The sequence below is a fragment of the Palaemon carinicauda genome, chromosome 4 (genome assembly GCF_036898095.1).
Source record: "Palaemon carinicauda isolate YSFRI2023 chromosome 4, ASM3689809v2, whole genome shotgun sequence".
NCBI lineage: Eukaryota > Metazoa > Arthropoda > Malacostraca > Decapoda > Palaemonidae > Palaemon > Palaemon carinicauda.
Window position 1 is genome coordinate 37,878,154 of NC_090728.1, and position 15,000 is coordinate 37,893,153.

Here is a 15,000-nt window from a genome sequence, read left to right on the forward strand (position 1 = left end):
CAGTTTTTTTATCGACGTGGTGGGACAAGTAACCAACATCGAGTGGATATGATCGTGTGGATAAATAAGTGAACTGAGATTTACAAATTAAAGCTTTTCCGAAAAAAGAAGTGTTTTTTTTTTCTTTGAACTGTAGAAGTGTTGCCAAATTGTATCTTTTGTGTCGGTACGGGCCACATGGGAGTGAAACCACGTGTGACGGTCTCAACCCCGTGGGAAATACGAACAAAGGCAAAGGAATGTGGCTTCCCTGGTGGGGTAAATGGCCTTAACAAACGGACAAGTAAAAAAAAAAGAGAAAAAAAATCAGTTTGGATTCAAAGGGGGTTTCTGACAAGAGAATCATAGTGATTTGAATAGAAGTGTCATATTCTAATATAGCCTACATCATTTTTTTTTTTTTTTTGCGGAACTAACGTGGCAATTGAATAATAATGGTGGAATAAACAATTAAAAATTAAGAAATCTATCAAATCCAGATGAACAAAATAGCGTAATTTCTAAAAGAATATAAAAACAAAACAGTAATTTGGTTAAACTATATTTCAGGATGACAACGCTCTCTCGAAAATTTGTAGTGGTGGCTGCCTTAGACAAAGAGGTGAACAAAGCGAATAACGGCCGTATGTTACAACTCCTGAGAGGCGTTAGTCCTCTGAATCCCAGTGCAGGTATGTTGTTCTCCCAACCCCAACCCCACCCCACTTTTAAAGCTTAGGACTGGCTTCCTTTAGCTTTTAGAGACTGACGCTTATTCTTTTTATTTTTTTCCCTTTCGTGTACCATCAATTTTTCAACTAATTACATTTTCATTTTGGAAGCATTCCTTAGGTCCATCTATCTAGCATTATTATACCAATATCAATTTCTAACAAATGTGATGTTTTATTTACTTATAATAACGCTCGTGTTTGTTTGTGTGTGTTTATTCCAAGACCTACAGATAGTCTTTGTTTTATTCTCTCTCTGAGGGGCGATATCTTACCATGGTGAAAGGATTTTCGTGTGTAGCCTAGGATGGTTTGCAGTGAGCGATCAGACTAAAATTTCCCACCATTACCAATCCGTGAATCCGCAGTGGCCAGCGTGGTGATAAAAAGGTCAAACCCCAATTATGTTTGAGGCCGTTATCCTGCAGTGGACTACAATCATCTGCCTTTGTTGTTATTATTGTGGATTTTTATTAGTTAATTGCATCACAAGCACAGACATGTTACGAACAAACTCGCACTCCCAAAAATATACTTAACTGACATTCTAGATTTTATTAAATTTTTTGTCTCGCCTTAAGGGCACCTTTGAAAATGCCGTTTTTAAACAATGTCCCCCAAACTACATCAGGCTTTATTTATATGGATACATTTGTAAATGTCAGGACATACGTGTACCATACATTTTACAGTATATACGTAGCCTACACAGGGACACCAATCACTCTCCTTACCATAAGATTCATTCATTCTTGCAATACTTTATTACTACTGCGTACCGGAATCTCAAGCCAGAGAAAAATTCTAGTCTTTTTTTATTAAAATTTTCATCGGTCATCGTCAACATGCAGTTGTGCCATAAGACTCGGCCGTTATTATTATTATTATTATTATTATTATTATTATTAGCTAAGCTACAACCTCTAGTTGGAAAATAGGATGCTATAAGCCCACGGGCTGCAATAGGGAAAATAACCCAGTGAGGGAAGGAAACAAGGAAATGAATAAACTTCAAGAGAAGTAATGAACAATAAAAATGAAATATTTTAGGAACAATGACAATATTAAAATACACCTTTCATGTATAAGCTATGAAAACTACAAAAAAAGTAAAACCAGAAGAGAAATAAGAAATTTGTTTGAGGTACTTTAATCCTTCCTTTAACAAGATTATTTTTTTTTATTTTGTCCATAAGGAATAAATGAAAGGAAAGCAATAACGATATTTTTCTGAAATGTAAATATCTTGCTTGAAAAAAAGCACAAAATTAAAGGTTTAAAGGCCGCTAATGAATGGCAGAGGCAAGGGACAGTGACATTGTCCTAGAAAGCAGGACAATGCCCTAGAGACTGACCATATGTACATATGATCAGCGTCCAAGCCCCCTCTCTGGCCAAGCTAGGACCAAGGAGGGCCAGGCAATGGCTGCTGATGACTTAGCAAGTACACCTATAGGCGCCCTCAAACCCCCCATTCCTTAGCTCAAAAGGATGGTGAGGTTGCAGCGACTAATGAAACTAACGAGTTTGAGCGGGACTCGAACCCTAGTCTGGCGTTCGAGAAAAATATGAATCAATATTCCTCATGCTGCCGAACTGATCTGTTAACTACCACTAATAAAAATGTGATAGAAAATTCAAGTAAAAGGAAATAAAATAAGGAAAACGATAAGTAATAACTAACGGCATTGGCAGACGGAAAATTATCATTCTTTACATACGTATTAATTTCTTGTTCTTACTAAAAATCACAATATATATATATATATATATATATATATATATATATATATATATATATATATATATATATATATATATATATATATATATATATATATATATATATCCTCTACTGACAATCTAAATATTATAACTTATCTCCCTCCAAACAGAACTCTAAAAAACGCATCTTTATATTTCCGTATAAACAAATTTTGTCCTTTCCAACGTAACGTCCTATTATGACAAATTTGGAATTTCCTATTTCTGAGCCCTGGTATTATTATGAAATTATCATGAACGTCATCGTACGTTTGGCAACACAACCTTTTATTGAACGTTTAAATTTGGAGTTTCATTTCACCTTTTTTAATCAAACTATAACTGATGCCTTGTATAACCTTATTTTACTCGTTTAACTGATTAAACATATCAGAGTTATCAGAAATTTGAACAGAACTATGTCATTGTAAAGTAAATTGCAATAGACGACGCCATCATTAACAATTACATTTTTATCACTTTTCATTAAGGTATTAAAATATCAAAATATAACATACATTCAATTACAGGGTTCCAGTAATAATATTTTTTGAAGCAAATATTAATTCATCCCAAATTGGAAATTCTGTACTCAGCATAGATATATATATATATATATATATATATATATATATATATATATATATATATATATATATATATATATATATATATCACCATCATCATCTCCTCCTTTTTATAGAAAGTAAGTTGGCAAGGGCACCAGACACCCGGTCTAATAATACCGTTAGAGAGTAATGATGTCCGTTGACTGGCTAGACAGTTTTACATTGGATCCCTCTCTCTGGTTACGGCTCATTTTTCCTTTACCTACTCATATACTAAATAGTCTGACCTATTCTTTCCACATTGTCCTCTGTCCTCATACACCTGACAACACTTGAGATTACCAAACAATTCTTCTTCGCTGTAGGGGTTAACTACTGCAACGTAATCATTCAGTGGCCACTTTCCTCTTGGTAAGGGTAGAAGAGACTCGTTAGTTGTGGCAAGCGGGTCTTCTAAGAGAGGAACACTCTAAAACCAAACCACTGTTCTCTAGCCTTGGGTAGTGCCATAGCCTCTTTACCATGGTCTTCCACTGTCTTGGGGTAGATTTCTCTTGCTTGAGGGTACACTCGAGCACACTATTCTATCTTATTTCTCTTCTTGTTATTTTGTTGTTTCTCTTAAACTTCTCTTGTAGTATATTTCCTTATTTCCTTTCCTCACTGAGCTATTTTCCTTGTTGGAGCCCTTGAGCTTATAGTAACCTGCTTTTCCAACTAGGGTTGTTGCTTAACAAGTAATAATAATAATAATAATAATAATAATAATAATAATAATAATACGCCTAGTGACGCAAAGGGCTTCGGTTAGATTTCGCCAGTCGTCTCTATCTTGAGCTTTTAATTCAATACTTCTCCATGCATCGTCTCCTACGTCACGCTTCATAGTCTTTAGCCATGAAAGCCTGATTGTATATATACAGTATATATATATATACATATATATATATATATACAAATATATATATATACATATACATATATATAAGTATATATAATAATAATAATAATAATAATGTTTATTGGACAAAAAATATTTACATTCAAAGATTTACAAAAAGAAAAAAGGCTCAGTCCAAGCCCATGTGGAGCAGAGCTCTTCGGGCAATAATACAACAAAATAATATCATCAATTAAGTAAAAATAAAAAATAAAGTAAATATGGATATAGATATACAAAATGTACGCATACATATACATAATCATATGTATACAAATAGATACATATAAATGAGAATCTTAGCCTAAAAACAAACGGAAATGCATATTTATATGATAAGGAAAGATGGTATATGAAAGCTAATGGTATATACATTGAAAAAATTGTAGATATTAAGCAAAAAACTCAGTAAAAGAACTAGTTTTACAAATAAAAAAATATTCTAAACAATGAAACATACTTGCGTTGTGGTTAGGTAGGCAAGTATAAATATTTATTAATAAAGCTTAATACCCAGATAACAGGAGATTTGTATATGATTTCTTAAAAGACCGAACGCTAAGCAGTGCCTTTAGATAAGCGGGCAGAGTATTCCAAAGTTTAATACCTTGGTATAGATACGATTGCTCGCATCTATTAATACGTATGAAAGGGAGAGTTAAGTTTGAATTTCTTGTTCCATATGGATGAACTGATTGTTCCTGAATTATTTTTCGTCTTAAATCTGGAAATTTGTTCAAAATAAGTGTTTGGAACATCATATTCATTAAGGAGAGCTTATGGTTACTCAGTCTGGGATTGACCTGGTTTCAGTCTGGGATTGACCTGGTTACTGATCAGACGTGTTATTTTCTCCTCCTGACCTGACCTCCCGCTCAGTTAGGCCCATGAGGTAGCGACCACCCCGTGAAACTAATGAGGTGTTAAACTTTTTGCTGAACTGCTGAAAACAAATCGTTTCCGTGCTCTCTTTATTACTCCACATCTTTTTGTCTTTTCTGTGATTTTAAATAGTGATCTGAAAATGCATTCTGCTGAAGAAGTCAATAAATCCCAGGTCTTGAGTGGCCAGCCGCTTGTAACCAAAATCTCTAAAAACGTGAATGGAGTTCTCCAAGCTTCCAGTGTAGTAAACTCGCCTCCCGACCTGTGTGCTGAAATTCAGGCCCTGAAATCGTTACTCTCGGGTCAAATTTCTAACCTCGTATCACAAGTGAGTGATCTAAAGGACAAAATGGAGTCTATTGAGGAAAGGGTCACTGCTGCGGTGGAGGACAAACTACGCCACCATCTAGAAGAGATAGACCGTAAAATTAGTGAAAAGGACAAAATAATTACCGACCTAACAAATAGGGTGGCGACACTTGAAGCCAGGCCAGACACATCTAGAGAAATGGAAATTCTCGAGGAGAAGCTGGATGAGATGGAAGCCCAAATGATATGTGATAATCTTGTCCTGTCTGGCCCTGCTTTGCCCGCTCCCCAACCAAACGAGGATACACGGAATATAGGCCGAGATCTCGTGGAAAGGTGTGTCCAAAAGAATTTTCCTGACCACGTCTTCCTTGAAGGGCGAAGGATCGGTAAGAGAAGGGTCGATGGGTCTTTTGAAAACAACAACATCTTGCTGAAAGTGATGTCGCGAGCTGTGAAGGCAGACATCAGACACTCGTGTTTTCAACACAGGAATGACACTGCAAAAGGTTTCTTTGTAGGCGAAGCGCTCACAAAGAAACGTGATAAGCTTTTTTATGAATTACGTAGAGTGAAAAGACAGCAGTATACCGGTCTGTTCCTACATACTCGCGACGGAGTTATTAAAGTGAAAACTTCCTCAGCGGGCAAAACTTTTGCTATCCGTACCCGAAAGGACCTTGATCTATTCTACAGTAGTACAGGGCTCAGTGCCCCTGAGTGATTTCAAAATATGTGCTAAATACTCCATTGTTTTCAGTTTCTGTAACCATTTTTTCTAACCTCATTAGTTTTTCTCACATTTAAATTTTTGAATTTACACTCACAATTTTTTCTTTTTTTCAAATTGCATTATTTTACTTTTAACACTGCCATTTCCACTATTGTTAGTAATATCATTACTATTATCAAATTTACCATTTTTACTTTTACTGATATTAATATCATTATTATTTTTTTTCTCTCCTTTTTTATTACTACTATTTTTGTTAATATTATTTTTATTATTCCTATTTCTGTATTGTAATTACAACAATTATTTCCTTGTTTATATTTTTTACAACTATTTCCAGTTTTCATCGTAACGAAATATTTTCATTTTTTGTATTTCTAAGCATATTGTTACTAAACTATTAATTACTAATTTTAACTGTGGTTACGTCTCATGAACACAAATCCTGTATATCACATTGATCCTGATGAAAACTTTATTGATTTTGTGAACACATCTGATCTGTTTTCCTGTAAATATTACACTACTGACACATTTAATGATTCTCTCCCTAATCATATGCGGCAATGCCTTTCATTAATAAGTTTTAATATTCGAAGTTTCAAGAAAAACCATGACGAATTTATTGGCTACTTAAATAACTGCAACCATGAATTTGATATCATTGTATTGACCGAAACATGGGCTAAGGAAGAAACTCACTGCATGAATTATCTTCCTGGGTATAATGCGTGTCACAATTATCGGGAAGGTCGGAGGGGCGGCGGTGTGAGCATTTTCGTTAAAGACTCTATTGATTTTCAACCTCTTGATGACTTCTTCAACATTTCTAATGATAATTTTGAAAGTGTCGGTGTAACGGTTTCTATACCAAACTCGCCTCATAAAACAGTAATCTTAGGTATCTACAGACGTCCAGGAGGTAACGGAAATATGTTTTTCGACTCGTTAGAGGAGGTGCTAAGAAATCCAGGTATCTCCCCTATGAATACAATTGTCACTGGGGACTTTAACATCTGCTTAATGAGGGAAGGGGAGAGCGAGACCACCCGCAGACTGATTAACACAATGCGATCTTTTGACTTTCTCCCCTCAATAACTAGACCAACAAGAGTCGGCTCGAATGACTCGCTGTCTTGTATCGACCATATCTGGGCAAATAATAATCTTGTTGGTAATAGTGGGATATTCTTAGCAGATATCACAGATCATTTCCCAATTTTCTGTAGTCTATTAATGCCTATATTAAACAACGTAGACAACAAAATAAAAATTCAATTCAGAGATATGAGCGAAGTGAATGACAGGAAATTCACGGAACTCCTGAGGGGGAAAGACTGGACCGAATATGGTCAAGCCTCATTAGATCCTCACCTGGGGGCGGCCTCTTTTACGGATGAAATAGACAGCTTTTTCAATGAATGCTTTCCTTTAAAAACAAAATATGTAAGTGTTAAAAGATTGGTGAATAAGTGGCTCTCCAAAGGGCTACTGAAATCAATTAACATTAAACATAATATATATCGAAGAATGAAATTGGGTGCTTATAGTGCCCAACGCTATAGAAACTATTGTAATATGTTGCTTACATTAATTCGCGTGGCAAAGAAAAAATATTTTGATAGTACTTTTGATCAACTCCGAAATGATGCTAAAAAATCCTGGGATCTCATAAATTCGTCCCTTAGGCCTGGAAAGAAAAAGCGCACTTCGCTAAGAAAACTCATTGGTCGTAACGGCGAAACTATTACTGACAGCCAACAGATTGCAAATGCTTTTAATCTTCATTTCTCTACAATTGGCATTACTCTCCGAGATGCCCTGCCTCAAAATAATCAGTTAGATTTTCATTCCTATTTGCCTCCTTCAAATCAGCACTCTATTTATTTGACCCCATCTTCTCCACTTGAAGTAATCAACATTATAAAAAAACTAAAGAACAAAAAAGCAAATATTCATTCTCCCCCTACTAAACTATATAAGAATAATGCTAGTTTACTTGCCTTTCCTATATCCTTATTGTTCAACCGTTGTATTGCCTCTGGCATTTATCCTGACATTTTTAAAATAGCATGCGTTACTGTGCTACATAAGTCTGGTGATAAATCGGATGTCAATAACTATAGACCAATAAGTTGCCTTCCCTTATTGAATAAAATTTTTGAAAAATTATTGTACAATCGACTCTACTCTTTCTTTACTAGATGTAATATCTTTTCTTCCTGTCAGTATGGCTTTCTGCGTGGCGTTAGTACAAGTGATGCTGTAAATGACCTTCTTGAAAATATCTACAATGCGATGAATAAAAATGAATACCTTGGTGCGGTCTTTTTAGATTTGAGTAAAGCCTTTGACACAGTGTCTCATGATGTGCTGCTTAAAAAGCTCGAACATTATGGAATACGTGGAAATGCATTACTCTTACTAAAATCCTACTTAACGAGTCGTAAACAATTTGTGACCCTCGATGGCCATCTCTCAGAGGTTATGGATGTCAAAATAGGTGTTCCCCAGGGATCAGTCCTAGGACCGTTATTTTTCCTCGCCTAAATCAATGATCTACCTCGATCAGTAGGTAGGTTAAGCTCCATACTCTTTGCCGATGACACTACGCTTCACTTTAGACATAAAAATATCTACTCCCTCTGTGATACACTAACCAATGATTTAACTCATGTAAAAAACTGGCTACTAGCAAATAAGTTAACCTTAAATGAAAGAAAGACATACTTCATAATCTTTTCTCTACGAAGAGTTCCTGATAACATAAGGGTTTCTATAGGAAATCACACTCTGGATCAGAAGTCCAGTGGTAAATTTTTAGGGATAATTCTTGATAATAAACTAACTTTCTGTGAGCATGTAAATATGACAGTTAATAAAATTGCCAAAGTAATGGGTATCATATATAGATTAAAAGAGTATTTCCCCTTATATATTATAAAACAATTGTATCACTCGTTAGTATCTCCTTACCTAAATTACTGCAATACGGCGTGGGGGAGTAGTAGTAGAAATGTCTTGCAACCATTAATTGTAATTCAAAAAAGACTGGTAAGAATCATAAGCTCCAGTGATTACTTAGCTCATACATCGCCACTTTTCCGGTCTCTCTCGATATTGAAGCTGGAAGACAATTATAAGCTCTCCTTAATGAATATGATGTTCCAAACACTTATTTTGAACAAATTTCCAGATTTAAGACGAAAAATAATTCAGGAACAATCAGTTCATCCATATGGAACAAGAAATTCAAACTTAACTCTCCCTTTCATACGTATTAATAGATGCGAGCAATCGTATCTATACCAAGGTATTAAACTTTGGAATACTCTGCCCGCTTATCTAAAGGCACTGCTTAGCGTTCGGTCTTTTAAGAAATCATATACAAATCTCCTGTTATCTGGGTATTAAGCTTTATTAATAAATATTTATACTTGCCTACCTAACCACAACGCAAGTATGTTTCATTGTTTAGAATATTTTTTTATTTGTAAAACTAGTTCTTTTACTGAGTTTTTTGCTTAATATCTACAATTTTTTCAATGTATATACCATTAGCTTTCATATACCATCTTTCCTTATCATATAAATATGCATTTCCGTTTGTTTTTAGGCTAAGATTCTCATTTATATGTATCTATTTGTATACATATGATTATGTATATGTATGCGTACATTTTGTATATCTATATCCATATTTACTTTATTTTTTATTTTTACTTAATTGATGATATTATTTTGTTGTATTATTGCCCGAAGAGCTCTGCTCCACATGGGCTTGGACTGAGTCTTTTTTTCTTTTTGTAAATCTTTGAATGTAAATATTTTTTGTCCAATAAACATTATTATTATTATTATTATTATTATAATTGTCTTCCAGCTTCAATATCGAGAGAGACCGGAAAAGTGGCGATGTATGAGCTAAGTAATCACTGGAGCTTATGATTCTTACCAGTCTTTTTTGAATTACAATTAATGGTTGCAAGACATTTCTACTACTACTCCCCCACGCCGTATTGCAGTAATTTAGGTGAGGAGATACTAACGAGTGATACAATTGTTTTATAATATATAAGGGGAAATACTCTTTTAATCTATATATGATACCCATTACTTTGGCAATTTTATTAACTGTCATATTTACATGCTCACAGAAAGTTAGTTTATTATCAAGAATTATCCCTAAAAATTTACCACTGGACTTCTGATCCAGAGTGTGATTTCCTATAGCAACCCTTATGTTATCAGGAACTCTTCGTAGAGAAAAGATTATGAAGTATGTCTTTCTTTCATTTAAGGTTAACTTATTTGCTAGTAGCCAGTTTTTTACATGAGTTAAATCATTGGTTAGTGTATCACAGAGGGAGTAGATATTTTTATGTCTAAAGTGAAGCGTAGTGTCATCGGCAAAGAGTATGGAGCTTAACCTACCTACTGATCGAGTTAGATCATTGATATAGGCGAGGAAAAATAACGGTCCTAGGACTGATCCCTGAGGAACACCTATTTTGACATCCATAACCTCTGAGAGATGGCCATCGAGGGTCACAAATTGTTTACGACTCGTTAAGTAGGATTTTAGTAAGAGTAATGCATTTCCACGTATTCCATAATGTTCGAGCTTTTTAAGCAGCACATCATGAGACACTGTGTCAAAGGCTTTACTCAAATCTAAAAAGACCGCACCAAGGTATTCATTTTTATTCATCGCATTGTAGATATTTTCAAGAAGGTCATTTACAGCATCACTTGTACTAACGCCACGCAGAAAGCCATACTGACAGGAAGAAAAGATATTACATCTAGTAAAGAAAGAGTAGAGTCGATTGTACAATAATTTTTCAAAAATTTTATTCAATAAGGGAAGGCAACTTATTGGTCTATAGTTATTGACATCCGATTTATCACCAGACTTATGTAGCACAGTAACGCATGCTATTTTAAAAATGTCAGGATAAATGCCAGAGGCAATACAACGGTTGAACAATAAGGATATAGGAAAGGCAAGTAAACTAGCATTATTCTTATATAGTTTAGTAGGGGGAGAATGAATATTTGCTTTTTTGTTCTTTAGTTTTTTTATAATGTTGATTACTTCAAGTGGAGAAGATGGGGTCAAATAAATAGAGTGCTGATTTGAAGGAGGCAAATAGGAATGAAAATCTAACTGATTATTTTGAGGCAGGGCATCTCGGAGAGTAATGCCAATTGTAGAGAAATGAAGATTAAAAGCATTTGCAATCTGTTGGCTGTCAGTAATAGTTTCGCCGTTACGACCAATGAGTTTTCTTAGCGAAGTGCGCTTTTTCTTTCCAGGCCTAAGGGACGAATTTATGAGATCCCAGGATTTTTTAGCATCATTTCGGAGTTGATCAAAAGTACTATCAAAATATTTTTTCTTTGCCACGCGAATTAATGTAAGCAACATATTACAATAGTTTCTATAGCGTTGGGCACTATAAGCACCCAATTTCATTCTTCGATATAAATTATGTTTAATGTTAATTGATTTCAGTAGCCCTTTGGAGAGCCACTTATTCACCAATCTTTTAACACTTACATATTTTGTTTTTAAAGGAAAGCATTCATTGAAAAAGCTGTCTATTTCATCCGTAAAAGAGGCCGCCCCCAGGTGAGGATCTAATGAGGCTTGACCATATTCGGTCCAGTCTTTCCCCCTCAGGAGTTCCGTGAATTTCCTGTCATTCACTTCGCTCATATCTCTGAATTGAATTTTTATTTTGGTGTCTACGTTGTTTAATATAGGCATTAATAGACTACAGAAAATTGGGAAATGATCTGTGATATCTGCTAAGAATATCCCACTATTACCAACAAGATTATTATTTGCCCAAATATGGTCAATACAAGACAGCGAGTCATTCGAGCCGACTCTTGTTGGTCTAGTTATTGAGGGGAGAAAGTCAAAAGATCGCATTGTGTTAATCAGTCTGCGGGTGGTCTCGCTCTCCCCTTCCCTCATTAAGCAGATGTTAAAGTCCCCAGTGACAATTGTATTCATAGGGGAGATACCTGGATTTCTTAGCACCTCCTCTAACGAGTCGAAAAACATATTTCCGTTACCTCCTGGACGTCTGTAGATACCTAAGATTACTGTTTTATGAGGCGAGTTTGGTATAGAAACCGTTACACCGACACTTTCAAAATTATCATTAGAAATGTTGAAGAAGTCATCAAGAGGTTGAAAATCAATAGAGTCTTTAACGAAAATGCTCACACCGCCGCCCCTCCGACCTTCCCGATAATTGTGACACGCATTATACCCAGGAAGATAATTCATGCAGTGAGTTTCTTCCTTAGCCCATGTTTCGGTCAATACAATGATATCAAATTCATGGTTGCAGTTATTTAAGTAGCCAATAAACTCGTCATGGTTTTTCTTGACGAATTTATTGGCTACTTAAATAACTGCAACCATGAATTTGATATCATTGTATTGACCGAAACATGGGCTAAGGAAGAAACTCACTGCATGAATTATCTTCCTGGGTATAATGCGTGTCACAATTATCGGGAAGGTCGGAGGGGCGGCGTACATATATATATATATATATGTATATATATACATATATATATATATATATATATATATATATATATATATATATTTATATATATATACATATATATAGATAGATAGATAGATATATAAACATATGTATGCATATATATGAACATATATATATACATATATATATATATGTATATATATGTATATGTATATATTAACATATATGCATATATATAAACATACACACACATACATACATACATATATATATATATATATATATATATATATATATATATATATATATATATGAACGTCAACAGGATTTGAAGATGGCTAATACGTAGTTTTTAAATTATGTACACTTCGTCTGATGTTGTCTCGGCCACATTCGTTATTCACATTTATATTGTTATCCAACGTTAACCCCTTTGTCAATGGAATGATTTGTATCCAGCTCAAATAGAAGTAAAATGTTTGCAAACTTGAATATCCCTATCAGAAGGAGCAAGATTTGCAAATGAAGGTTAATTTAATGTTAAGCTTAAATTTTGCCGCAGTTTAACATTGGATGTATTAAGATCACTTATCATAGGAACAACTGGAAATTCTATCACTTTTATTTTTCATATTTCACACAAGATATGTTTCTCCATACTTCGGTTAAAATCAGAACACATGATCTGTTTCCAAGACCCAATTAACCTCTTTAACATTAGACACTGAACCTTCCTTTCAGGAGAGTAGTGTGTGTGTTCCTTTTTTGTATATCCCTTCATTAGCAGCAATCATGGGTCATTAAACATTGCACTACGATTATATCATATAGCATGATGAATACACCATTTAATTATGCTAAATATTATCCCATTAACAACTCAAAAAGAAGCTCGTCTCAGGTCGATGTTTTAGGTGATCAGTCCTACTATGTCTCCAGGTCTTGGTTTAAAGTAAGGTAAATAGGAATGAGGTAGACCGAGTTTCTCATTACTCTGCTTACGGACAAACACATCAGCCTAAAGGGTTGCCTTTTTGAGTGACAGAGCCATCAAGTTTAAGTAAAGTAGGAACTGACAAGTCTACACCAAAGAATGTAGATATAACAAAATCAGCCAGAAAACTAATTGCGTAGCATCGTTTTTTAGCCAATATGACGTGAGTGGTATAACGCGTTCATTTGAGAACAAAGGTCACACCTTATATTATCGAAATCAAAACAAGTCTTTCTATGCAATGCATCATTCTAAAAAAAAAAATTGATTTAAAATAAAATCATAAAAAATACTTTGAAATTTTCGCATTGTATGTGATCACACATATAACACCATAAATACGGGTAAAACTTTACATTTAAAGTTCATATAAAAAAGAAAAAAAAAATGGAATCAGTGATAAGTACTGACTTGTGATTGCTATCGAATATAGATGACGTCATTCATTAACAGCATGTCACCAATTAGGAAACGACACGTCACACTTTGATTGGCAGATTTGGTAGGCAGGGGAAAGGGGGAGAGAGAGGGACTCACAAAGGAGGCTTAAATTGGGGAAGAAGATCGGGGAGGCATTGGGAGGAGATGGGAGGGTTGGAAGGGCCCGGGTGGGGAGAGGTTAGGTGTAACCTTATCAAAGAATGAATGCGATACTCTTGCAATAGTACTGTCTGGGCGAGAAATTATTTAATAGAAAGAAGTTTGATAATGAACATAAAATCATCTGAATATTCCACTTCTAGAGCAAGCATACATTGCTTCGAGAGTTTAAAACCTTCCATATTTACAAAATGATTAGTCTTGCTTTTTCTTTTTCTATCTCTTCAACTACCAGCTCACCCAAACGCGTCTAAGGCCGGCCCTAGACGTAATTTTATCTGAACGATATAACTGATCAGATAAAAATCGTTCCAAGCCATCTAACGTCGCTGCCCCTACACCATTCCGATATATCGTTACAATTTGCATCGGTTCCACAGTTTCCATAATGTCATCCGAGGAGGAGGATTCTCTGGCTCTAGCAGGTTTAGCCGTGGCATTATGCGTATAAAGGGCAAAAAGTGCTTCTGGATCTAAGCGAGGTCGCAAGTGGAGTAGAGAATGGCTACTGAAAAGAAAAACTTATAATCGTACAAACTTGTTGGCGGAGTTGAGAGCAGTGCCTAAGGATTGGAAAAGTGATTTACTGATGAACGAGGAAACGTACTTGAACCTTTTAACATTAGTAACACCTTTCATAGAGAAAGAAGACACAGTCATGAGATGTGCAATAACGCCTCATGAAAGACTGAAAATCGTTAGATCGTTCAGATAAAAAGTAAGAATGATTAAACTGTTCATGCCGCTCGATCAGTTCATCTGAAACGATCAAAATCTGCGCAAATTTCTCCCTACACGTCAGTTTTATCGTAACGATTTATCTGATCAGTTATATCGTTCAGATAAACAGTTACGTCTAGGGCCGGCCTAAGATCAGAAAAGACAATTTTCCTTTTGTTTGTTATTTTGTGTTTGTCAGAGCTCACTGGGTGGGAAATTCATCTCTAACGAGGTGTAACTGTA

The 15,000-nt window shown here is 35.0% G+C and overlaps 1 protein-coding gene across 1 annotated transcript in view; it reads left to right on the forward strand.

The window, feature by feature from the left end:
* The window catches only part of LOC137639041 (uncharacterized), a 32,597-nt gene that overhangs the window by 79 nt on the left and 17,518 nt on the right, over positions 1-15,000 (forward strand). The window contains exon 2 of the mRNA XM_068371357.1: positions 550-671. Within this exon, the coding sequence (XP_068227458.1) occupies positions 551-671 (121 nt within the window). The 5' untranslated portion in view covers position 550. The remainder of the gene's footprint in view (positions 1-549; positions 672-15,000) is intronic.